This window comes from Excalfactoria chinensis, chromosome 10, assembly GCF_039878825.1.
Source record: "Excalfactoria chinensis isolate bCotChi1 chromosome 10, bCotChi1.hap2, whole genome shotgun sequence".
Taxonomy (NCBI): Eukaryota; Metazoa; Chordata; class Aves; order Galliformes; family Phasianidae; genus Excalfactoria; species Excalfactoria chinensis.
Genome location: NC_092834.1, coordinates 3,252,366 through 3,278,022, shown reverse-complemented (window position 1 = coordinate 3,278,022; position 25,657 = coordinate 3,252,366). Strand labels below are relative to the sequence as shown.

At 41.5% G+C, this 25,657-nt stretch overlaps 1 protein-coding gene across 7 annotated transcripts in view; it reads left to right on the top strand.

Annotated features, from left to right (window-relative positions):
- Positions 1 to 12,381, top strand: part of LRRC28 (leucine rich repeat containing 28) — a 50,157-nt gene extending 37,776 nt beyond the window's left edge. For all 7 annotated transcript variants that reach the window (XM_072345841.1, XM_072345843.1, XM_072345842.1 and 4 more), the window contains 3 exons: positions 2,506 to 2,681; positions 4,145 to 4,304; positions 7,380 to 12,381. In XM_072345841.1, the coding sequence (XP_072201942.1) occupies positions 2,506 to 2,681; positions 4,145 to 4,304; positions 7,380 to 7,452 (409 nt within the window). In that variant the 3' untranslated portion in view covers positions 7,453 to 12,381. The remainder of the gene's footprint in view (positions 1 to 2,505; positions 2,682 to 4,144; positions 4,305 to 7,379) is intronic.
- The last annotated feature ends 13,276 nt before the right edge of the window (positions 12,382 to 25,657 follow it).

The following is a 25,657-nucleotide window of genomic DNA, read 5'->3' as shown; positions in this document are numbered from 1 at the left end:
GCATAAATTAGGATCAGCACCGCTGAAATGAATGGAGCCTTACTGGTGTAACACTGATCAGAGGAGGATTGTCCTCATTACCATCTAATTATAAATTTCTGGTATGCTTGCTCTCAGCAGATCTTATATTAAATATAAATTCTCCCTTTGCAGCCTGTGCTCTATTGCAATATGTGAGATGCTGAGTCTTGGCATTTTAAGGTTTTTCTAATATTCATGTCAGCTGGTTGTGTGATATTTAAATACTTGCAGTTGCATGAAATTTGTGCAGTCTCAAACTGACTTTGTTTTTCAGGGAAAATTATTTCTAGCCTTTATTTTTTCAGGACTAATAATAAATTGTAAGAAAGACATTAAATGCCCAACAGGTAATAGAACTGTATCGATTGTGACCAAAACACTAATGATAATGTTGAAAAATGTTCAAGCAAGTGTGGTCCAACTATCCCGTCCTTGTTTCTTATTTTACACTCAGGAAAATTTGTTTTTTATCTTTGCACTGATCTTTTCTAACTATTCAGTTTCCATAATACATGATGATAATAAGAAAGTTCTTAATAAAGCATCCAAAACACAGAACTGATTTCCAGTACCTGAATAAACATGTGCATTTGTGTAACAGACAGGTAACTGTCCTTACGTTGTAAACCATTGTGTGTTCCTTCTAAGAAACCAATGCAGATTTTTCCGGAGGTCAGGCAAAATGTTCGATGTTCCAGGCTTTAGTATTTTGGTAATTCCCCGGACAGCTGCTGTTACTAATATAAAGCTAGATTTCTGAAAATAGGATCTATATTGCATTGTCTAAGCAGTGAATCTCTGTCTGGGAATCCTGCAGTTGGACTGATGAAGTCTTCATGTAAGATGTGATGATCTCAATACTCAAATAAATGTTGATCTTAGTTTTTGCAGGTAGGGTTTCATAGTTTCCAGCTAGCTGTCTGTCACTCTTCTTTAAAGCAGCAAATGAACGATAGTTTTTTCCACACTGTGGTTTATTCTGCAGGGCTCTTCTGCAGCTCCAGGTTTTTTTTCTATCCGGATAGACCATCTTTCCCCCTTTTCCCCTGCCTTTTAAACCTCCTTTGGTTTTCACCATTTCCTTCTTGCACCCAGTGTTACTCACAGGTTCTGATTCTTTCCCTAATATGTCCAAATGTAAGGATGCATCCTTTAAATTATTCCTCTCGATGCTCTGTTTTGCTTGCCTGCTTTGTATGTTACAGTGGGCATTCATAGCTTTACCCTTTGTGCAGAGTGAACCGAATAGCCCAGTTTTTAATCTACCTTAACTGCAGTGAGTTTATGAGGTTTGTCTTCTACCTAGGCTGACACAGGGTTGATAAGCTTGAAAATATGGCATTATGGATTTATTGGTTGTGATGGCTAATTCTTTGGGTATTGATTATTGGAGAATGAATTGTTGGAATACTGGACCTCTAAATTCTGGATTCTGTTTTACCTCTGTTAAAGGTCTGCGGGGAAGTATTAAATATTAAACAAGAGGCTTATTGACTTGCTTCTTGATGCTTCTTTGTTTGCTTCTCTGAAGTATTTTTTCTTTAATTGGTGAGGATGAGATTCTTCCTTATCAGAGAGGTTCTACCACATTTATTTCATGTCTGATAAGGATGAAAGCAGTTACCTCAGGTTTAGGTCCCAAATCTGGGAAAGCTGACAAATTTGTGTTCATGTTCCATTTGTTAGGACTGGCCCTAACGAGTTGCTCTTGGCTTCAAGTTTAAGTTGTCATAAACAATTTAAGTTCCTTTGCTGATTTCCCCAACTTCCTAGTAGAATTTTCTTATGCCTGTCTCTGGCATGATAACTTGCAACAGGGATCACATAACATTTTAATACTGGCTGAATTTATCTCCTTGAAATCCCAGTAACCTTCCTTTTTCTTATTACAGTTTGAAAAGGACAAAGTTAGTACTTGAAAAGGGATCTTTATCGTACAGTTTGAGCTGGGGTTTTATTTGGTTTTTGTTTTTCAAAGGGACTCTATGAATAGGGAAAGGTATAGGAAATAATTTCTGAGTAGCACCTGAATCATACTTCTTTGTGTCTGTAGCTCACATGTATGCTTTATAATAGGACTCAACTACTGAATATCATCCTCAAGTGGTTGATCCAAGATAAGAATTAGATTGCACCCTTATTATAAGTATTTAGTAATATATGGCATTTGGAAGCTAAATGAGAGTAACTTCTGTTACTTTGGTAATGCACTTGGCTCACTCCTTTTGGACTGTGTACTCATTTCTCTAGCTTTTGAAAGTTATTTGGTAAGTGCAGACCTCCAGATGTCCTGCTGCATGTCACTGAAGGTTGGATATCTTAAGAAAACGTGTGTCCATACATACTGCACTCTGCAGTGTGTCCTTGAATGATGCTGCACTAAAGAACAGTATCAGATGTGTTTGGGGTTGGTAATTTGGGTTTCCCCATGAAGTTAACTTAATTTTTTCCTAACCACTTCTTAAATGTCTTGTGCCTTTCTAGCTGTGGTTCTCCAATTCAAGTTTCAGAGGTGAAACTGCTCTCTTTTTCATCGGGACAGTTAACTGTGTTCCTGCCAGCAGAGGTGAAGTCTATAGGGACAGAAACAGATCGTGTGCTGCCTTTGCAAGAATTGGCTATGAGGACCCTCTATAACACTTACTACGTGTATTTAAAAGGTAGGAATCTTTGTGTTCTTCAGACTTTGGATGTCCTATCACTGAAAGTGTTCAAGGAGCAGCTGGATGGGCCTTTCAGCAGCCTGGTGGTGTCCTTACCCAGGGCAGTGGGGCTGGAACTAAATGATCTTGAAGGTCTCTTCTAACTGAAGTCACTCTAGGATTACAGAAAGAGTGGAAGTGCATTTCTGGCAATGGTAGTAACATTTGACGTAGCTTCTCAAAGAGCAGGACAAAGATGAATATTTAAAAAAGATGTATTTAATCCAATTCTGTTTGAAATGCTGTATTGCAAGAAAAAGAATATTAAAAAGGGATCCAAAGACTGTTTCTGAAGTTGAGTGACACTTAGAAACGGTTTCTTGAGGACTGTATGAAGAAGGATGCTTTTTGGAGGAGAAACTCTTTAATGGAAATAGGGAATGAGAAATACAGTTCCTGAGGCAAGATTAGATGCATCAGCCAACAATGCAGCTTCTTGCCAGGCAGCGCACTCCTAAACTGGCAGGCTTGTGATACATAAGGCAAAAGAAACACTAGCAGCCGTTGGCCATTTCAGTACAGTGTGACAGCTGAGCTGTTTTAGTTCTGCCCCAGTTCAGACTCTGCTGTAAACTGCCCCTTGGCTGCTCTGGTTATGCATTATGCAGTCACGTGAGTTAGCAAAATCAGAATATCTGCAGATTCACATTTTGAGATTTGGATGTACCATCTCCCCTGTTAATGGCATCTTGGGAGAAGGCAGAGGGGTGGAGAGTTAAAGTGGGAATACTAAAGGGAAACAGGAAATGTCTGTGCTTTGTGGAGAATGCATTAGCTGATCCAGAACAATTTAATTGATGACTGTAGGATTGTCTGTTCTGAACTTCTGCACACGGAAGGGAGATTAGAGGTTCTTAGTTGTTTAGTGATTTCAGGGGTGCAGCTAAATATGTGACTGCTGCTAGGTAAGTGTGACAGAAATGAGTGGATTACTTTTCTGTAGTCTTCCCTTGGCTGTGCTATGTTACTTCTTGTTTCTGATGCAAATATACTATTTGTCATGCTGTCATCTTGTAGAGTGCTACTGTCATAGTTAAGTAATACTGAGTTCTTCTCAGAATGCTATTGTTGTTAATTTCTAAGCACCTGTCTAGACCATCATTATGTTCACAAATGCTTTATTGCATATTAATTTTTGTTTTGTTATGGGCCAGAGCTATGGCATTTTTCAACTGTATTTTTGAACCCAATTCATGTTAGATGGATGTTTAACTAGCACATTCAGCTTCTTGAACCTGTACATGGAAAGCACCATATGCATCGCCTTAATTGGTGACTCTTCCTTTATGTTGCTGTTCTTTCAACCAAGTCTTAAGAAAACAACCAAGCTGGTTTTATGAATGCATGGATTGTACTTCTTATGTTGGACTTAATTCAGTTATTTTCTTACAAGTCTCTTCTATTCCTTTTTTCTGTTCTAGATTTGAATTTTCTTACTCCAATCTCACTACCAAAAAGCCTCTTGGAATTGTTGCACTGTCCCTTGGGACACTGTCACCGCTGTAGCCAACCAATGTTTACCATTGTCTACCCAAAGCTCTTTCCCTTAAGGGAAACTCCAATGGCAGGATTGCATCAAGGGTAATTATACAGGAAATTACACTGGGGTTTCATTTAGAAAGAAAAATCTTATGGAAAAAAAGTATGTTGGTTTTTGTTGTTGTTGTTTGTTTAACAATCTTTCATATGTAAAGCCCCTGTCCAACAATTACACGTGAATGTTGGCAAATCTAGAGGGAAGCCAACCTACTACTGTTGGATTGTTTAAAAAGGATTGCCTGTTTGATTCCCTCTAGATAGTGAAGAGCTTTGATATGACGAGATTGATACAACACATACCTGGTAACTCTATGCCCTTGGAAGGAAATATGGCCTAACACCAACACTTAACTCTGCCCTGACTCAAGAATGCCAGCACCACGTAAAAGTATTTTAGGATTAAAAACAGGGAAAAGCTCTAAAGCCAAAGCCTAAGCAAATATTCTACAGCAAAATAATCTTTTTAAAAGAATTCTATACTAATCATTATAAGATACTCATTGGAAACATGCTGAATTGTAAAAGGATGGCTTGCTCTAAAATGTTCATTAAAAATATCTTAGTTATTCACAACTGTGCTGCTGAAAATATCTGCAGGATAGTCAGGTAGACAAGCCTACGCACACTTACTGCCTTGCTGGGTAGCAGTCGTAGGAGGGTCTGAACTGTGTGATTCAGAGTACTGCCCTCATGTAGGTAAAGGTTTGAAATGCCTTTAATATGATAATACCTTAAAACTGACTGTAAGGGAAGCTTACTAATCTCTGTTCCCCTACTCAGAGTTTAGTCTTAAATTTACCAATACTGAGTTCAGATTCAACATTTCTCATGCTTTATGCTCACGTACATTATTTTCCCTCTGTCCTACTCAAATGGCTGTGCCCTTTGCTCATTTGGGAAGCATATGGAAAAGAACTGTCATACTCTATATGCGTGGTATGTGCTTGAAGTTTCACACGCTGTGCATCCAGCAGTGTTAGATGTATAAGCTCATGGTAAAGCTCCTGACTACAAAAATGCCAGACGCCAACACCTCCTTGTCTCCCAAGACACCAGGATAGGGCTACAAATATCGGGTCCATGGGAGGAAATGCAGAGTTCTGTCAGGATCTTAAAGCTCTAGATTAGGGACACTGCTTGTGTTCCATAGCTTGTATAACTCAGACTAAACTACAGTACTGTTTGAAAAGTAACTTGGTATAAAGGAATGTTACTCGGTGGTAAACAAGCAAATAAACTGTTCAGATTCTTTTAGAGAATTCATGTCAAATCATTACTTAGGCAACAACTGCTGAAATCCATTGATTTGCTGCCTGTGATGCATAAGAATAAGAAACTGCCTTTCAGTGGAAATTTATTCCATTTTAAGAAAAAAATAGTTTCAGGTCAGGTGCCTATTTCTCACAGCTGTGTCATAGGCTATTTTCTCGTGAGTTTATGGCACGATAAACATCTGATTTGTCAGTGATTCAAATTTATGAAAACAACTTAGGTATGCCAAATCTGAGCAGCAGCCAGGAGGCTGCATAGATGTTATTTTGGAAAAGCCATCTTTCTTAGAAAGATCCTTGGATTACAGAGACGGCATACTGCAACTCTGTTATGGTTCAGTCGGATGTTGAAATTCAGTGGATTTTATATGCGTTTAAATCAACTTCTTGCAGATGACCATCTTTATATTCAAGGTGACACAAGATGTTGTGATAATGCTGTAATTTCTTTCAGTCAGTGAGCTCCATTAGAACAGTATCACTTTCTGCAGAAGTGATAGTCATCTACTTGCTGGTCACTGCTTCCTTTTATTACCTGAAGTAACCCAATAACGGGAGAGTAGAAAGCTCTGCTTTGTAATGAATTGACTAGAGTTGATCTTTGCAGAAGTTACTTATGAAGCAGTAAGCATAATAGTAGGCACTGAGAGTTTTGGAATTGTGAGTACTAAATGTGTGACTTGGCAAAAACAAACTTGGTTTATTTTGGAAAAACAGTATTGACATTTTAAAATATATTACCTGAAAATATTTCTGCACGGCTTTCACCTTAAAAAAAAAAAGTTATGTTAATTACCTTGTGACAGTTCTCATCAGTTCTCATTTTCTCCCTTGAACACGAACATGCCGTGTTCTACAAAAGGCTTTAATAAGTGGAGTTTTGAGTAGCTGACATTTGAAGCAAAGCCAGAGAAAATGAGATCTGAGCAGGGTAGCCTGTCATCTCTGTAGCTTGTACATGACATGCAAAGATTATGTGGAAGTGCAGAGGTGTGATAGCTGGTTTAGAAGAATGTGAAGGACAGGGTCTTTGTTCTAAAGAGCTTACAGTGACCATGAAAACACACAGGATGAGGATCCTGAATGTTTGAACAGCGCTGATTAGCACATGCCACGTCCACGCCAGTATCTTCTGTCTGGATTTCTGTGTCACATTCTGTATCCTCTTACAGGAAGGGATAGCTAAGTGTTGAGCTGTGTTTCTATCTCCAAAAAAGTACAGATGACGTTTAGCACTGGCTGAAGTGTGATTTCTGGATTAGTAAAAATCAGATCCTAGCATTGTTCAAGTAGACATCTAGGCCTCTGCCAGGAAAGGGGCAGGAGGAGGGACACAGCAAGGCTGGTGTCACCCTTTCATGTCAACTCCTGTTGTCACAGAGTGACAGCACTGCCTGTCCGTCATCCTTGCTGAAGGTCTGGGCCCACTTTGTTCTCTCAGCTGGACCCAAGGACACTGGACTTCAGTCATTGCATGCCTGCAAGCAGTAATTTAAGAAACACGCTAGCAAAGCTGAACCAAAGAATTACCCAGCTATTTTCCTTTCAGCTGTTAAACCTACTGGCTGTAACACCCAGCCACACCCTCTGCAGAAGGAAAAACCACACTCGGTTTCTTTAAACTGAGCACATTAGAAACCAGGAAGGGTTTTGAGAAACCCCTACAGTGATTTCCTTGCCTTTGTATCAGGCACTGAGATGTATCAAGTGAGTCTTTTTCTTAAGCGTTGAGATGGACTAATCCTGTGTTTTATAAACCAACATATTATCTGCTGTGGAATGGGGCCAGGAACTTAATCTTTACTGACAACTGTTTCTCCCCCCCCCCCTTTTTTTTTTCCCCTAGGAGGACAACTGTTAGTTTTGTGGCATACTGCTGCTCCACCCAGTGTCTGCAGACTTTTGACCTACTGAGTTGATAAACATTTTAAACTACTCAGGAGTGCTGCCAGTTTAAAGCTGCATTAGACGTCGTATCCCGTTGGTACTGGAATACAGTGTGTGTGCCAAAGCAGCAGAAGTGCCCAGTTGGGAACATTAAGAGGCACTTAAATCCTGCCCTATCAAATTTGGATGAGGTGCAGAAACTTTTTCAGAAGTGTAAATACCAAGTTTTTAAGAGCATTAGCTTCTCTCATTGAAGACATCATACAAACCAGATGAATTTTTGTGTTCTAAGCCCCGAGATTTGCAGTGTTTTTCAAATGTGACTGCCTTCGTGTGGATCCACTGAGTCCTCTGAGGCAGTTTTCATTCCTCTAACAGTGTCAAACTGACCCATAATTAAAAAAAATACATGCCCAAACAGTTTCTGTTTATTGCTCCCATCTTTTACGTTCTACATTTGGATTCAGATGTGTGAATCTAAGCCTGTACATGCCTTTGAAGGAGCCCTGTGAGTTTCTCACAGAACTTAGTTTTGTTTGTTTTCTCTCAATATTTTTATCTCAATATTTTTCTCCACAGAGTTATCCTAGTTTTATACCAAGTCTTTAACAGGCAACCATGCTATTTAAACTCACGCATTTAAAGCAGATCTTTGCTTCTGGTATTACTATGAGACGTGCTGATTCCACTGGAGTACCTAGGATATGTCTGGAGACTGAAGGTGCTGTTTGAGTAACAAAGGCCTATACTGATACCTACAGTAAGTGATGTTGCTCTGGTGTGTTTGCTGATGATTTTAATTTTCATCACTTATGTGCTTTATTTTTAATAAAAACAGTTTCCCTTTTGCTGTGTTCCAAATTCTTCAGGAACAAGACATTAAGTACGAATTTCACTTGGAAAAAATAGTAATGTAAATATTTATCCCTATTTACTCTATTTTGACACTTGCAGCCAGTAGACCTGCACAGAGTTGGTCTTCATTGCTCAAGGTTCTGCATTTGATTGGTGAGAGCTTCTCTGTGGAGCATGCTAACCTTAGAGGAGGCTGGAGAAGGGGAGGGATGGAAGTACGTTTATGTCCATGGGTAGCATACATGCATACTTCACTAAAGAGCTGTTAAAATCTTTTAGTGTATGATGTTCATACTCAGTTTAAAGGACAAAAAAAGGTGTTTGTTTGTTTTTTTTTCCATAAACATTTTCTTTATAAAAAAGCTGTTTAAATAGTTACCCCTTTTTTACTTGCTTTCACATATTTAAACTTTTAATATATTTATTTAAAATAATTAGTTACAAACTCTTTGTTGACCCAGCAGTGTTCTGTTCTGTTCTCTGCTCTGTGCAGGAGTTATATCCTGAAATAAATTTGAATGAAAAAGCTAGAAAGATATCAAGATAGAGAAACGTCCATGGTAGTGTATTAGCGTATCTTGCGATGAGGTGTGCATACTTTGGAGGGAGGAGGCACCGAAATGTTTTCTTTGTGCCAGAGAAGCATTTGTTCCTATTGCAGGCTTCCTGGCATCTCTTCAATAAACAGAGGATCTTAAGAGCTTGAAAGAGCACCAAAAGGACAGTTTTTGAGGGTGGAATTTTTGGGTCGTGCATGTTACTTGTAAAAAGTGTTGCTGGTTTTATTGGGTTGATCTTTTTAGGGAGTTAAATTAGCATTAAGAAATGTAGAACATAATCCTTCAGGAATGCGAGTATCATCTACTCTAAGAATTGTGAAACTTTCTAAAATAAATCCCTTTTAATAAATTTGCTTTGCAGTAGGAGAAAGAGCCATGGCCAAACAGACTTGTTTTTTACTACTGGATTTCTTACTGTCACTGGACTAATTTCGTTTCAATGCTGGTATCCCTGCAGGCCTTCCCACCCAGTGGGGTTAATGCTGAAGCAACAAAATTAATCTTCAGCTGTTTTTTCTTCAGAATTGCACATTTGAAATGCAGAGGATCCATGTACAGTATCTGCCTATGTCAGAAGGGTGCAGGTGTAGTGCAGGAGCCAGGATGGTTGGACAACTACAGTAGTGGTATGAAGGCAAGTTTTCAGAACAATCGTATAATTGGGAGTTTCTGTTATTATTTTTACTGTGTCATCTTTTGTAATGTTTGAGGGAGGAATTTTGTTGGAGGTTTGTCCTCTTTTTGTAGAAACTCACAGACTTTAAAACCAAGTATTGCCAAACTCAATCGTAAATTGAATTTTATTTTGGAATTAAATCTTTTGATCAACTGAAGGACACCAATGTTTGTTTGATTTGGAATCAGATGGTAAGAGGTAGAGCTTGGCTTTCATTTGTTTTCTTCCCATAATCATTTTTCAATTCAGATCAGTCTATTATTGTCTGCAAGTGCAGTTCAGCAGAAGAAATTCCAGTCTGTTCTATAAGCAGGATGAATCTTAACTAACATTTTAATAGATGATATTTCAAGAATGGAATGTTCAATGAATAAATGACTTAAACATGCAATTGAAGCTGAAATGTCATATTCTATTTTTATGGGAAAAAAAAGGAAGAGGAAAGCCAATATATAGACTGAAGACACAGCTTAATTCCAAGTTTCTTTGATGTTTTTGATACAAACAGAGTTTGTATTCATCTCTATCTGTGGGTGATATTGTCCTGGATTAAAATAACTCCATTCTCACTGGTCCAAATTCTTCTAAAGAAGCTCTGCTGTAAGAGTACTCCATAACAGGTTAACACGAGAGCCAGCTATGCTGGTTGTGGGGAAGAGAGGGAGCTTGCTGCTGGTTGCACTGCATCACTAGATTCACAGTATTAGATTAAATGCTTTGTGGCTTCTCTTTAAGGCGTTTATTTCTTGATAATTTGTGATTGCTCTTGTTGGTCAGCTCAGTTCATGTTCTGTTTCTCCTTGTACTGCATAAAAGTCTGGTTTCAGCAGTTAGAAAAAGACCCCTTTTTGGCACATGGCATATCTTATGCATAAGATCTTATGTCTTTGCTTATGGTGGGAGCAGGAGATCTAGCTGTAATAAAAAGAGAGTTGCAAGGCAGGAAAGAGAGATAACGTCGAGTTACAAATTTATTGCTATAAAATTTTTCAGGGGGACATCTGACTCCTATTGTGATTAAAGAGCGCGTGTTTACGTTTTGTTTGTTATATCAAGCGCCGTGTTAATGAAATGTAGACCCTGCAGGATTGTGCGTATAGATCTAACTTCTTGTTCTACCAGAAAGAGGAAAAAAGGAGTCTCTGGCTTTGTGGAAAACTACTACTTGAGCACTTTTACACTGGCCACTGTTACATTTGAAGCATTATTCCTGGGAACCTTCCTGCTGCTGCTCCTTGGGGGGATCAGCGATACCAGTATCCTTTAATGAGTGAAGAACAAGCTCTTAAATCAGCAAGTGGGCATTTTTCTGTTTGGGCCCGATGCTTCTCGTGAGTTCATACTGAAGTCCATCACAAACTTTGCTCACTTCATTGTGGTGATCTTGGGCTGAGCAGACTGGAGCTGCTTTTATTTACCAAAGTTGACTTCAGTTGTTACAAATCAAATTCTACTGAATTACTTTTTCTGGTATGAAGGAGGACAAGCCTTGAGATACCTGTATGGTAACAGCATGTCAGGTTTTACTGACAGCACAGCCAAGCTGAAGACTGGAGAGTGGCAAACCTTTCACTGGAGAGGGTGACTTTTTTTAAGGCCATTGTGGTCTCATCAGAGTACTGCTGATAACAGAACTTTTGCCTTGATGTCAGTGGAGGTTGGATCAAGTTCTGATTCATGAGAAGACTCTTTTCCCATCTTTGAGTTTCTTGGAAAAACTGGGACAGTGTCATTGAAGGCTATGCCTACTGCTCGGCCACTTGTCTGCAGATAAAATTCTGTGATTCCGAGGTGTCATTATCTTTGCCTTTTACCTCCCTCCTAATCTCATATTGTTGCAAAATGTTACAGTGAACTTGTCATGGAAGAGACTGAGTAAGCTGAATCCAGAGCTTTTATTACTTTTTGTATTACCAATCAATTTTGTAAGAGACTGAAGGTCTGCTGGAGCAACGTGGCAAGTCTCAAGCGAAGCCTTCACTTTTTACTGTACGTCCCTTCCTTGGTTTACAACTTGAACATGGATTGCAAACGAGTTTGCTCTGTGTTTGTTGAATGTACATTGCCTTTTTGCTCTGTATTCACCAAGCGTCAGTCAGTGTGAAGGTGAGCTTGGTAGTTGTTTTATTTAAAGTTAGTGGTACAATTTATTGTACGTGCTTGTTAATAAATCATATTTTTTATACAATTACAGTTCATTAACGTTAACTAAACTTTTGCTCCTGGGGCTATTAAGCTATGCTAGGATTTAGCGTTTAATTTACATCACAGCTAATTTGCATAGTAATTAGTTAATAATTCTTCCTTCCCAAGGCTGGAGAAGTGGGGTGTGGACACTTCAAAAGACAACGGAGCCCAAAGCGCCACTTCAGTTCACAAATCCCTTTGTCTCAGACAATGTAGTTCAGCAGATAATATGTGTAAAACCTGATACTTCAGACCCTTCTGTGGATTGATCAAAAGAATGCAGCACAATTGAAAGTTATCTTCCTGTCACCCTAATGGTCCGTAGATGTGCACATGGTTCATGTATTATTCACTAAGCAGTGTTCAGCAGGTTTTTTCCCTTCATTTTAACCTATTAGAACAAGGTTGGTTGCCAGGAATAAGCAGAAATTAAGCATCTTTTTTTTCCACTCCTTGCTGTGTGTTATTTGGTTTCAGTCAAGGCTGCAGCTCTGTATCTGTTCTGACAAGTTCTTTCACTTGGGTATTCTCTGGATCGTTCTGTGTATCAGGTGTGTGCTAGGCTGTCTGTTCTTAAATGAGATGTATGTTGTTCAAGGTGATGCTGAAAATCACTTAAAACTGATGTTTGATAGGTTTTAGATGTAACCAAGCTGAAAGTGTGCAATGATTTGTCTTAGTGTTTTACGAACGACAAAGTGAATTTTCCTACCTTTGCGATAGAGGTAACCTCTATTTACCTGGCAGCAGGAGGATGATGCAAGTCTCCCTTAAGAGAGGTGGGGGAGAACAAGCCTTAACCTACTACTTTTACCAACCACTGCCGTGTCCCTTGTGAGTTAGAAAGAAACAAATGGGAGAGCTTAACATCCTTTTCCTTTGCAATTAAAAGTACTTGGCATAAATGCAAGCTAAGTGGAAACTTCAGTGGCTGAATAATGCTATTGTGTGCAGGAAATGAGAGGAGCTGTGGATCTTGCTTGGAAAGGCACTGGCTGTTTTATCACTTTAAAGCCAAGATTTTGGGCTGTTCTGTGTGGTGACATTTTGGTAGTTTGTGAACCACGCTGTCTGTGTCCCCCAGCTTCAGTGCTTGCTTCATGCTCAGGTACAGTCCCCTACTCTGCAGTGAAGAATCCAGCTAGTATTCTCTAGGGCTGGTTCAGGGGCCTGGGAGGGACCATTTATAACTATCAGATTTCTGCCTGCTACATCAGCATGAGAGAGCGAGAGCCGACCAAATATGCTCTTTATCATATGAGGTTTTTTTGTGTACCAGTTACGCTCATCCTGCTCCCAGGCAAAAGACCTTTTCAATTTTGTGAGAGATCTCGAATCTCAACAGTGAAAGCAGTTCCTTTGGAAGTGGTGAGGTGATTTAACTTTCTGATGATGCCTTCCAAATGGCAGCCAAGGGCTGATTTCTCAGGTACCCCGATCTGTATGTTCATGAGGAATGCCAACTTTGGCCGTCTCTTTCTGTCAAGGAAAGTTGTCAGTCATTGATGGCTGCTGCGTTACTAAATGTAACTGCATCCATGGTATGAGGATTGCTCCCTTCAAGGTATTCTGCCATTCTCTTTCTCTTTCTCAGGAAATCATATTTACAATTTTTTTTTCTTCAGATCACTTGAGAATGCTTTCTATGGAACACGTCTAAAAGCTAATGAGTGTTCTTTCTAGAGTCGAGTATTTTAACACTCTGCTTGTAGCTGTTCTGTCAATCTTCCTTCATACTTTAGAATTCTAATCATTTCGTTTTATTGTTAAAGCAATTAAAAGAATCAAGCTGACTGTACTTGGGTCAGTGTCTGGTAACTGTGATTGCTTCTCTGGCACAGAAGGTTTGAAATGTTCTGAATATAGGCTTAAATCTGGCTGCATTTGCCTCTGCACTGACTTTCTTGGCTCTCTAATTTCATTTCACAAAAAGCCAGATCAATGTAGATGATGCATGAAGAGAAGAAAAACGCTTCCTGAAGAAAGCCTAGCTTGGAAGATGAGCAGCAACATCTCCTGTCTGAATTCTAGGTAAGTGCTCCTTTCAAAGTAGGATGAAAAGCAGAAGTTGTCCAGGAAAATTTATCAGGACTAATTGTCATTTCCAGTGTTCACACCTGGCTGCTCTCTTTCTTTACAAAGATAGTAACTGCCACAAGGGCATGGCTTGTGTCTGAAATCTCCCGTAGAATTGTGGTCTGTAACTTAACTTCGTTTGAAAAGCTTTGTTTTAAAATTTTCTCTAATTTTTTAATTTTCTTTTACTTTTCCCTCAAGGAAGATCAAATAGTGCAGGAGCTGATAACTGCTAGCTAGAAATTTCTTTCCAGGCCAGCACTGAGCCATTGCCCCTCCTTCCCTGCCCTGGCAAGTGGCGATGCTGTCTGACATCCCTGCCTGACTTGCTGCTCTGTGACCCTGAGCTGCAAAGAAGAAAAATATTGATTCTGGTCCATCTCATTGAAGTATTATCACGAGGTGTTCACAGACATGCTGGGACTGGTCCTTTACTCACAGGAACATTTATCCAGGGGGATCAGGTGTGTTATGTGGCACAAAACAGCAAGAGGGAGAATGAATTTACTGTTTTCATCTACAGTCAGTAGCTTGAGACCTTACTGTGGCTTTAGGTATTCCTGATTAGTTTCATATGTGAATGCTCTTTTTTCAGAATAAAAGTGCTTTGTTATAAAATAACTTAATTCCTTTGATTTCATTTGGGAATAGATACATCCACACACCTGGAGTTTAAATCTGAGACAGCAATTTATTGATGAACATGCTGCTTTCTTCTGGGTCAGGTCTCACGTAGCTAAATCCTTGCATTCATTTAACACAACAGGTTTCATTGTTTAAAATTATTTCTTTTGGAAAGTACTCAATTGGGGGAAAAGAACCAATCTACTTGTAAGAGATTTCTTTTGTCAGGTTTTTCAGATACTTGAACAGCTGGGAAACAGCACATTGGAAAATGTTACCTTTCAGACTTTACGGTTTTGCTGTGACACATCTGTCTTCTGGCACTTTGAAGAATTGTGTTGAACTAATCAGTGAGGAAATGCAGCTTTTAAATGTGGCTTGGAATATTTAATATGTCCTAACTGTCAGACTTCACATTTTCCAGTGAGAAGATGGCAGTCAGGAATGCTTTGGACTGATTTTGTCCAGGTGTCGAGGTTAGCTGCTGCACTCAGGAGACATTCATGTTTGCAGCACTCCTGCTTGGGTGTGGGTTGAGTTCCCTAGACACAAGGGAAGGCCACTGCAGGGTCTCAGCAGCTGCTGTTAAGCATCCCTTGTGAGGCTGGCAAGGCAGGGACTGAATAGGGAACGTTTTCTTCTCTGACCTGTCTTCCTTCATCTCTGAATTGTGCAATGTCCTCGCGCCTGTTGGGCAGCGTGGTGGTGATAGCAGTGTGCTCCCCCTTGGTACACACAGACACGCTGTATGTTCTTCTGTGTGACTTGCTGCTCTGGTGCAATGCTGTGATTTAAAGCTTACTGTTTTTTAGCTGTGTGGATGTGTTCTTGCATTTGGGTGTGCCAGCTTTCTAAGGAAGGATGTGCACTTCCATAGTGCAGCGTGCGCACTGTGCGTAAGCACAGGGGAGAGCTTCCCTGAAGATGTATTGCTAAGCTCTTTAAGATTTAATGCTCTCTTGAAGTTCAAATCAGTGTAAGGGAAGGCTTAAGCAGCTTAATGGGTTAAAATGATCCATGACTGTGTCCTTCAGACAGTTTAAAGTCCCTGCAGCAACCCAAGCAGGCCACCTGTTCCTCTCCCAGACAAACAGGTTAGCCTCCTGACCTTTATTCTGCCACCCTTCAATTTTGTCTGGCCTGGCTCCATGTGTGGAGTGATTGTTCTAAAGTTTGTCATTGTTTAAAATGCCACTTGCTCGAGTTTAATGTGCACAGCTGCAACTTGAGCCATTGCTGTGTGTTAATAAGACTAAAACTGTTGGACTGACACCAAAAGATCTGCTTGCACTTGGCATGTCATAAATTAACATCATTCTTACCTGCCAGGGATGATTCACTGCTGGCTCAAAGCGTATTTAAACTTTAGAGGATGCCAACAAACTGGGCGGTGGTTTGACCCGCCACGTGGCCCAGGACTGCTGCTTTTCTCTCCCCCTCCGCCTTCCTTCTGTTGCAGTGTGTCGGGAAACAGAAGCTCTTTATGGCCTTATGAGAGCATGTGTTTGTGTGCCTCCTGCCCCGCCTGCCAAAAAGTTGGCTTGTTTGTGGGAAGATCCTCACTCGCTTCCAAGTTCTGAACTGGATTGTTATCCCCTCTTTGAGGGGACGAGGGGAAAGTTCAGTGCTTGGCTAGGTGGTGGCATCCCACTGTAGCAGCTTCAGAAGGCTTTATTCATACAAATCTCGCCTATGTTGGGCAGGTTGGGATGTGACGTCCTCTTAGCATCCCAGAAACTGCGTGTAAATTTCACGTTAGAGATGTACACGTGACCAACTAACAGCCCACAGCAGGTGGGTTAAGCTTATGCCCATGGTAGGCAGCAGAGGAGACAGAAGGAGATCTACATGGAAGTGAGGGAGATCGTGTTGCAGGGTTGTGTGCCAGAGGTTGAACGTGCTCCTTGGAGCCCAGACTCCTGGGCTCCAGCCTGGCAGTGGGGTGCTGGACTGTCCGGAGGGACACACCGAGCACTGGGTGTTGCTGCTTGTCCTGGGCTGCTGCTGCAGCCACCACAGCACCTCTGGGTGTGGACTTCCCAATGCATCCTGAAAGATCTACAGGGCTGTTGCAGGGTAGAGAGATGTAGGAATTAAGAAGGGATGGGAGTCAGTTCCTCAGGAAGGACATAAACGTTTTGGAATTCAATGTAAGGGGGAAGAATGTGGGTGAGTGGCTCTGGTGGATGGGATGATTTTCATTTATCTGCGTACAGAGACCAGGCCTAATGATTAGAGACTTTGCAGCCTCGTGCTTCTCCTTTGGGGCTGATGTGCTCCCCATAAAATAATGTGAGGGTATAATGTGTTCTCTCAGTCAGAACAGTTCCTTTGCTTCCCATGGTGCCTATTTACCTTGGCTCGTCCAAATCATTTGTTAAATACCTAGTTCACATAAGCAATCTTGTTTGGACTTTGAGCACTATGAGTCTTGCAGTAGAGAGCAGCAGAGATAGAAACAGGCCCTATATCTGTCTGAGATGTGTTTGGATCTGATGGAAATACAAGATGTAGTACAGAACAGGGTGTAACCACGGCTTGGTTACGGGTAATTATGGTAGGCAATGCCAGCGGCAGGGTGCAGTTCTCCCTGTGTTCCCCACCACATCAGCACACAGGCTGGCAAATTAACTCTTATGTAACTATTGCTTTATAGTCCTCACAATATCCACTATATTTTGTTTTCCTTCACAGCAGGAGAAAAAAATTATAGTCAGCTCTGAACAAATGAGAACCAAGTAGTCCAGGAAATGGATCATCATATTCAGCAGAACAGAGAAGAGACCTGGCTTTGCAACCCCAGCTTACCTATTGACATTGTTCAGACTGCAGCAGCTGACATCCTGCAGCAGCATCGCTGAAGAACATTCAGGCAGAACAGAATCAGAGGACAGAATGTGTCTGTAGGACAGGGACTGCAGCTTGCAAACACGTGGTGATTGCTGCCTGCCCAAGCTGCATAAACGGTTATGCTGTGTCTCTATTTTACTTTGTGGGTAGTGCGGGTTGTAGGATTTTATTATTTTCTCTCTATGCAAGGTTAGCGTGGTGTGCAGAGCTGCTTGCTGGGAAGTGGGGACTGCAATTGGTAATAGAGGTCTGTTTTCTCACTTTCTCTATTTTTGTCTCTGGGCAGGATGAGGTACATCAGGGGAAAATCTGACTTGCAACAGAAGCTCAATTTTAAGTTGGAGTTAGGCAGTCCTGCAGAGAGGTTTACTTACACCACAGCTGTCTGTCATCTCAGGGCACGCTGCTGTGCCTTGTCATGCCCTGGCAACCCCTGAAGTTCAGTGTCACTACTCTCCTGAGTGACAGGTAGGGTACAGGATTGCACCAAACCCTGACCATTTCATTAGAGTCTAGAGTGTGTTCTGATGCCTGGGGCAGGATGTCTCCCTGTTCCCAAAGGTCTTGGGAATGTGCTGGAAAGGTGATATATATCCTCATGTTGTGAGGGAGCGGTCTTTGTTAGGCTTGAGTCAGGATTCCTGGTTCTTGCACCTTTTCATCCTGTTTGGGGCACCTTTTTCTGTGTGTAACCCTGCTCATGGTCTGTTATTTGCAGAAAGATTCTTTGCTTGCAAGGAGAAAGAACTCTGCAATCACCAGTGAAGTGAAAACCACTCTTTGGAAGAACTCTGGGTTTGTTACAGAGCTCTGAATCTCCAGGTGAGTCTGTTATCAGCAAGGTTACCGGATATCCTTGCATCTGCTCAGATGAGGAGATGAGTGAATCCAGCTGAACCACGTCTTCCAAGTGCCCCCTCTAAAACGAACCACAGAGCTGATAAATTCCTTACCCCTTGCCCCTGCCAGCTCTGCTGATTTCGCCTTCTTTTGAAGCTCAAGGGAAAAGCACAGTCTGAACAGTCACAGTGCTATAGCGAGTGTCAGCTGAGAGATGGGCTGCAGCAAACCTAGATACGTGCCAGAGCCACTGCCTGGCCTCGGAGGGAAGATCCAGCCAGACTTCTTCGTGGATGCTGCTGGAATGTTTTGCTTCTTGCAAGCTAAGTTTGAGGAAAGGGAGAAGCAGTTTTAAGCGCTGCTGGTGGTGCCAAGAAAGGCATGCCCCCTCCGAATTGCTTGTCAGTAGATGTTAGAGCAGGAGTCTGTATCTGATATTACCAGATTTTGCTTTTTGTTGGTATGAAGATCAAAATCTGGCCTAGGATAAGTGTGATTATGTTTTGGCAGTGGGAGTGAAAGGAGAAACTCCAGAGAGTTGGGCGGCAAATTTTAGTTCTGTTCTCTTCTGTAGATGGCCTTCTGGATACACACTGGGCGAATGGAAAATGTAATGAAACTCTCAGAGCCTCTTCGTGCACTACCAAGATATTCTTGCCAGCTTTCCAGCCCTAGATGTTGGTGCAGCTGGAGGGACCAGCTCCACAGATAGAGCAGATTGCAGATTAACCTGCACCTTGGCAGTAAGATAACAGTTAAGAGGTGCTTTCTTTACCTGTGAAGTAACACGCAGTATGGACACTGTTGCCTTTGGGGTAAAATTAGCTGAATAAAGGGCTGGCTGAATCAAGCTCCTTTCAAAACTGTCTTTCCCTTTTGAAAGTTTACTTGCATGTTCTGCATTACAAACTTAGCAGTATAAACAGCAGTAAAATTGTGATGCATCCCAAATTCTAGCTGTGAGAGTAGGTGTCATGACAGTTGCAGTTTGCAAAAGGTCTTCTAGATCCAAACCATCTGTGGGGTTCTGAGAATGCAAACTATTTGTCTTGTAGTTACCGTGATTTGCCATGGAGCGGTACAGTGATGTGCCAGAATCCGTAACAAAAGAGGGACCTGCACTGCTGGCAGTCCTGGGGGCCTTGTATAGGCTTCTATTGAATAGACTGATCACTGCTCTGCAGCACTTAGTGGTGGAGAAAAAAGGAGACAGTAGGTTTAACAAATGTGTCATATGGTTTGTGTTGTCTCCGCTATTCCAAACCATTTTCTGCTCTCACAGCAGGGTTTTTCTTTGCCTCTGTTTCCTCTGTGCAGATGGTAGCAATAGGTTTCATTTCCCCCACCCCAGCTGTCAAATTAACAGCCTTGGCGAGCTCTCATTTGCTGGCTAGTTTTGGGTGGTGCTGGAGAATTGCTCCACTCAGTACATTTCCAAGACTGTCTCTTTAACCCAAGCTCTATAAAAACAAACTTTTTTTTGTTTATTTGTTTGAGAGAAGGGACCTTGGGAAAGCAGAAGCAGAATTCACTCTGACAACATAACTGTGTGTTGTCTGCAGAAGGAACTGGCTTTGAGTTGTGTTAGAATAGCAGACTGGCTTCTTGCACAAATCTCCCACAAGCGATGGGCTGAATTGGGAGAAACTGATGGGCAGAGCTACTGGAAACAATCCTCTGCTCTGTTAAAGCATCTACAGGAGGGACTAATGAAAGTTCTGGGTTTGTATCTCTAAATCTCACAGCATAGCTTTTTAATCTACCCAGTTACAGTGATCAGCAATATCCTGAGCTTGTGAACTTGGAATGTGTTTTTCTTTTCTTTCCCCCAGTCATGTTAATCCAGCACGGTATGAAAGAGCGATGCTCCATGGCAACCCCTCATCATTCCGCAGTAGCATTAGTGGCAATATTTAGCGTAAGGAGAAATTAGTGGTCTGAACTGTTCAGTTGATAGATGATGATGCAAGTGGATCCTAACCAGAAAAAAGGTGAAGAATTACTGTTTTTGTTCTATAAATGTAACAACCCAGCCCGAAAAAGATGTACAATAGATTTACTGAAACTTTACAGAAAGTCTTTGAGAGGGACATAAACCAATCTCAGGTGCTCCTGAGACCCGGTCCTTGTGCCTTTGCTATTCTTTATTTTGTTTGTATTCGTGAACATAAACATTTATAAATACCAAATTATGTCTGTAAAGTATATATGTTTGTAGCTTATATACTGAAGGAATTTAACACAAATCTGAATTTCTTTCATTGCCTCCCTGTCTAACTCAGGCAGCTGAGCTCTTGACATCTTTCTGTAGGACAGAAGCATGTGTGGGCACATTTAGATTGGGCAGCTTTGTGCCTGTGCAGAGTGCCTCTTTACCCTTTGGGGCTGACTGAATGGTAGAGACCTGCCAGGACTGTAAAACCCAGACTTTTGGCTGCCTCCACTATCTTGAGGATATAGTTGGAAATATTGACTTATCAGGTGTTTCATTTAAACTTGGTTCTACTTGAGAAAAAAAACCTGTATATGCAATGTAGTACCGTGCCAGGAACTACAGAAGATAGAGCCGCTGCTCAGCTTTGCATTTGTTTCTCACATGTGTTCCAGGGCTGCTCTCCTCATACTTCCTCAGTGGTTGTTTTCATCTTTTTCTGGAGCTGTATGTCTAAGGAATGACTGGTTCTGCTGTTTGAACAACACCTATTTAGTTTGCACTGCTGTTACTTGTGTGTTTCCAAGAACCCATGCTAGGTGAGGTTATCACAAGCTTATATTTTAGTGCTGGACACCCATGATTTATGGTTCTTAACTGTAAGATCACTGCCATCAGCAGTTAGGCTTACTAGGATAAATATTCATTGGATGTTCAGACCCGCTATTCTTGAGGAGCCACCAAGCTGCATTTGCTGTGAGTTAGCACTCAAATATGGTCTTTGCAAGCCTACCCTCAGCATGACAGGAAAGACCATGGACAAAAGCTAGTCAGATTTAGTCCATGGTTTCAGCTCTCTGTAGGTTAAACCTGCACTCTGTTTAATTCCCACCTCCAAGTAGACTGTTTTATTTCAGTAGAAGTAGTAATCTTCACAGCTGGCCACAGACTGCTCAGGGGATAAAGAGAAAGGAGACATGGGTGCTTCTGCAGTTTTCTATCCATATCAACGTACACTACTAAGAGTAAAACAAAGCATCTCCTAGAGCATCGGAGAGGCCAGAAGGTCTCCTCCTCATGGAGTTTAATGGAGATGGATGGCTACTGCACAGCCTGGAACTCAAGCTGTTTTAATTTACTAATTAAAAATAAAACCATGTTTATTTGCATCAGTTGAGCAGTCTTTTTCTCACAGCTGATTGAGAAGTGAGCTCTAGCTGCCAAGTGAAATAAGGTTTAATGTTACAGTGTGCTCTGGGAAGGGCAAAGTAATTACTCTGCAAGCAGCAAGACACCAGTAGGTAGAACACACAGAAATATATAAATCCATGCTAAAGAACTCATCTGTGGATTGTGACATAGGCAGGACTGAGCCACAGGAAGGTGTTACAAAATAGGAGCTGCCTACAGCAAGTAACCCTTGTGACTGTACGTGAGGAAACTGTCCTTTGGGATGCTCTGAAGAGCAATTCTCTCCTGCCACGCGCTGTCAGCCTGTGTCTGGCACTCCTGTTATGCAGAGCTAGTCAGGAGGTGGCTAGAATTATAGGTTTCTTTTTAGTCCTGTCTTGTCAAGCTTTGTGCTCTGGCAAACATGGGTGCTTTTTGTTCGACAGCTACTAAAAGCTGGCAAAGAGTAAGCTCATCTTTCCAGGTCTGCTTTCTGCTGTGCTGCGTGGATGTGTACAGCCTGTGAGGTCTGTGTGGGCTTGGTGCTGGGGAATGGCTATTTCCCTGCACAACAGCCACAACTCTGCAGTGCTGGAGGGCAGTTGTCAGAGGGCATCTGTTTTGTCCTCTCTGTTTGATGCCAATGAAGTGGGTTTGCAGGGCTGTCATGGTTGCTGTGGTCTCAGCTGGGTTTCATCTGACTCATCTGCTACACTGGAAGAAATGACCAGGGTCTAAATACTGTTTTACTGTGGCTGAATCTGAAAGCTCAAATATCAGTACAAACGGTGTGCTGCTATGCAGTGTATATATTTATAGACAAAATTTCCCTGCCTTTAGGGTATAAGTGCAGGAATAAGAGTAGGCAAGGCAAAAGGAGGCTTAGAGAGGCTGAACTGTTTGATTGCTACACGCAGAGGGCATAAGTTCAAATCAGATCTCACAGAAAAAATATTCTTTCCTCTTGTTAATGACAAGGGAACATGGAGGGGTCTCTGGTGACCCAGATCACATGAAGATGGCGTACTCTGAAACTGCTGGTCGATCTCAGGCTGGCAGTATTGACTGGCCTGAATGAGAGGTTCATGTGGAGCGGCATACAGTTATTATCTGCATCCCTTATCATGACAAAGCATACGTCTGTTTTGTGTTGGTGTAGCCAGGAGCCTTCTGTTGCTGGCCCTCCTCTGCTCAGTATTGCTTTGTGACCAGCGTTTAACAAGGCAGTTTACAATGGCTTTGACACCATTTGGGTAGATGAAGCTGGCTCACAAAGCATCCACCCACTTGCTGAACAATGCCTTCGGCACTGAATGCATTAAACTGTTGCTCTGCTGTACTGCCTACATGCAGCTTTCCAGGTGGAGTTTGTTTTTGATGTTATCCATCCCTCTGCTAGTTTGTCAGCCAGCTAACTGATTCCACCTCCTGTCTCTCCTGTCTATAGTCTTCACTACAATTTTAAGTAGTCCACTTGTGGCAAGTTCATTCACGGACCACAAACGAGCAGCTGATCTTTCTTTCAGAAAGTCTCTGCCCTTTCAGTCAGAGAGCTAAGAACCAGGAGCAAGAATTAAGTGAAAAAGCTAAGGGATGCTGTGGGTATTTGTTGGTAAGCTCTATCTTAGTCCAGGTGAGCACTCATCTCATTCACTAGAGTGCTAAGGTGGCCAGGGTTACTATGACTTCTGTCAGAATTTTTATGTACATCACTGGTGATTTGGTGTAGTATTTGACTTAATGGAATTGCAGAGACATGAAATGTTGAAGAACCCTTGAATTAAGTGGAGTTTATGTGGCCAAGATTGCAATTTTGAGTCAAGCTTTTTATTTATTTAAAAATGAAAAGAAAGAAAAGAAGGAAAATCAAATGCAACGCAGTAACAATGCCACCAACAACTACTTTCTTTTTTTTAACCAGGGGCATATAATCCTCCTTGGAACTCTTGCGAAGCATTAGAAGGATGAAGAGGTGGATATTGTGAGCTAGCACAGTTCAGTTAGTTGTAAGGGCCGGGCTTTTTGAGGCTTCTCTAAGGCAAATAATGATGCATATATGTTGAAACTTAGAGTGAGTAAAGAACCAACAGCCTTCTGCTGTAGTGGCACAGTTAGCTGGGGAATGGCCAAACACAGAGAAGTCTTTTTTGGGGGGAAAAAATAAAAGGAGAGAAAAAGTTGGCTGTCTTCAAGTGTGTTTGAAATAATGAAAAGAACTGATGTGCAAAGCGATTAAGAGATCTTTGAGGATCAAAAGCCTTGATTCAGTTTTGCCAATAGAACAAAACTTTTCATCTGTTCTTATGTGGACCTTAAAGTAGGGCAGGCAGGTGTAGTTTTTAAATGATTTCATTTCAAAATTTACTTTGGGCAGGGGGAAAGGATTCTTTCTGTTTGTTCTTGCTCTTGTTATTCCGTGTCCTTAACACAAAAGGCCAGCCTGGCTCTGAAATGATGAGCAGGGTCATTCTATGAACTGGTGGTTCATTAGTCTGCTTTTGATATGTCAGAACAGTAAGGGACCCTTTTATTTTTCCCCTTTCTAGTAATGCCTGTGTTCTTAAATCAAGACATCTTCCCTCATCATACAGCACTGGCTGAATCTTTTTTAGAGATTTCCCAAGCAGGTTGTACCAATAATGCCGGTCGTGTTCAGGCAGAGCGTGCAGTCAGAAGCTGCATGCATAGGAAGCCAGAACCAAAGGTTTTCTGTGCTCCATGCAGTAATTCCAGCTTGATGTAGATGATGTAGCAGAGTAAATCTATGTTTGTTTTCTCTGGTGGCTTCTTGCCAGCAGGACCATAGAGCAAGTGCAGCCTTGAGAAGGGGGCATGCAGAAGTGCAGTTTGATGGATTCTTGTACTTTGATGTCATGACCGATGTCCCTTTTCTCGGGAGTTCCTGGGAGAGGAAGTAGCAGCAGAAGAAACTGAAGCCATCTGGGTGTGAGAGCTAAAATGAGATTAGGAAAAAGAGAAGACTAATGTCAGAAATGTCCTTTTCTTTGAGTTTCTACAGGGACAGTGGAAGAGCTCCCTCTTCCTGTTTCAGCCTGCTGTAACCATTGCCTTCCTCTCAGGGTGGAGTATCTCAGTGATCCCAGCATCCGCAAGGCAGCGTATTTCAGCATAGATTTGCTTTAGAGGCTTCCCAGGCCATCTCTGCTGCACCATAGGCTGCCTCTGAAGGTTTTGTTTTTGGGGCATTTACAACTGAGTTGCAATATTTTGGAGTTTAATGAACGAAATCGCTTCAATAGTGGAAGTTGTGTGTTGTCTTGCTGTAAAATAATTGTTGTCAGCAAGGAGAGGGTATATGTGTTTCTGTTGCCATTGCAAATGCTCTACTGAGTAGGCATCTGGTGTCAAAACAGCACAGGTGCTTCCTATGGCCTGGAGCTAAATTTCTGCTGGCACACGGTTTCCTGATCTGTCCTAACTCAAGGCAGATGGTAGGTGGGCTCTGATCTTTGCACTAGGACGCTTCTGATATGTGGTTTAGAAACCTGGTCTTGCCTCTAAAACTTATTCTCTGCAAATCACGTTATGTCACCACACGTCTATCAGTGATGGCAACTCCCATTGGTGCTGTTATGGGAAGCACATCCATAAGCCACATAAGTTGTCATGCTGTAGTGACAAATAACAAAAGGGGAAATCCAGAACCAACATCAGCAAAAGCTGAACGCTGTGTATTCCCATTAAAAGTGGAAAAGTTTTGCTGGTAAAAAATAATAATAAATTCTGGCAAGGTGTGGACTGCAGAATGAATTTCTCTTCTTTTCTTCTCGGACATGTTTTCAGATGAGCTGTCCTTGCCTGTCCCCAGCATTCTCCTATGTCCATGTGAGTGGCAGCAGTGAAGTGTCACCATTTAAGTGAGCCTGGTGTAAAAGTTTAAACCATGTTGTGAGCAGTTTTTATACTACTCTAACATCAATGTTACGCATTTCTCATTTCAGCATATTATTAATTTGAATACAGCTATGAGCAGCAAAAGAGTAAAGAGGAGACTTCAGTGCCTGCCTTGTGGGATGGTGGAGTGCAGATGAGGTTGGTGCATTATGTCTGGACAGTAGCTTCTCCCATGGTGTTCACAGAGTTATTTTTAGGAAGATCATATATTTCCCAGTAATTGTTTTGAATGCATCAAAGAACTTGCTGATATAAATCCTGTGATTTATGGTTTTCCACTACTTTTTAATAACCAAACTTAAGTCCTGGATTCACTGAAGCCATTTGGAAAG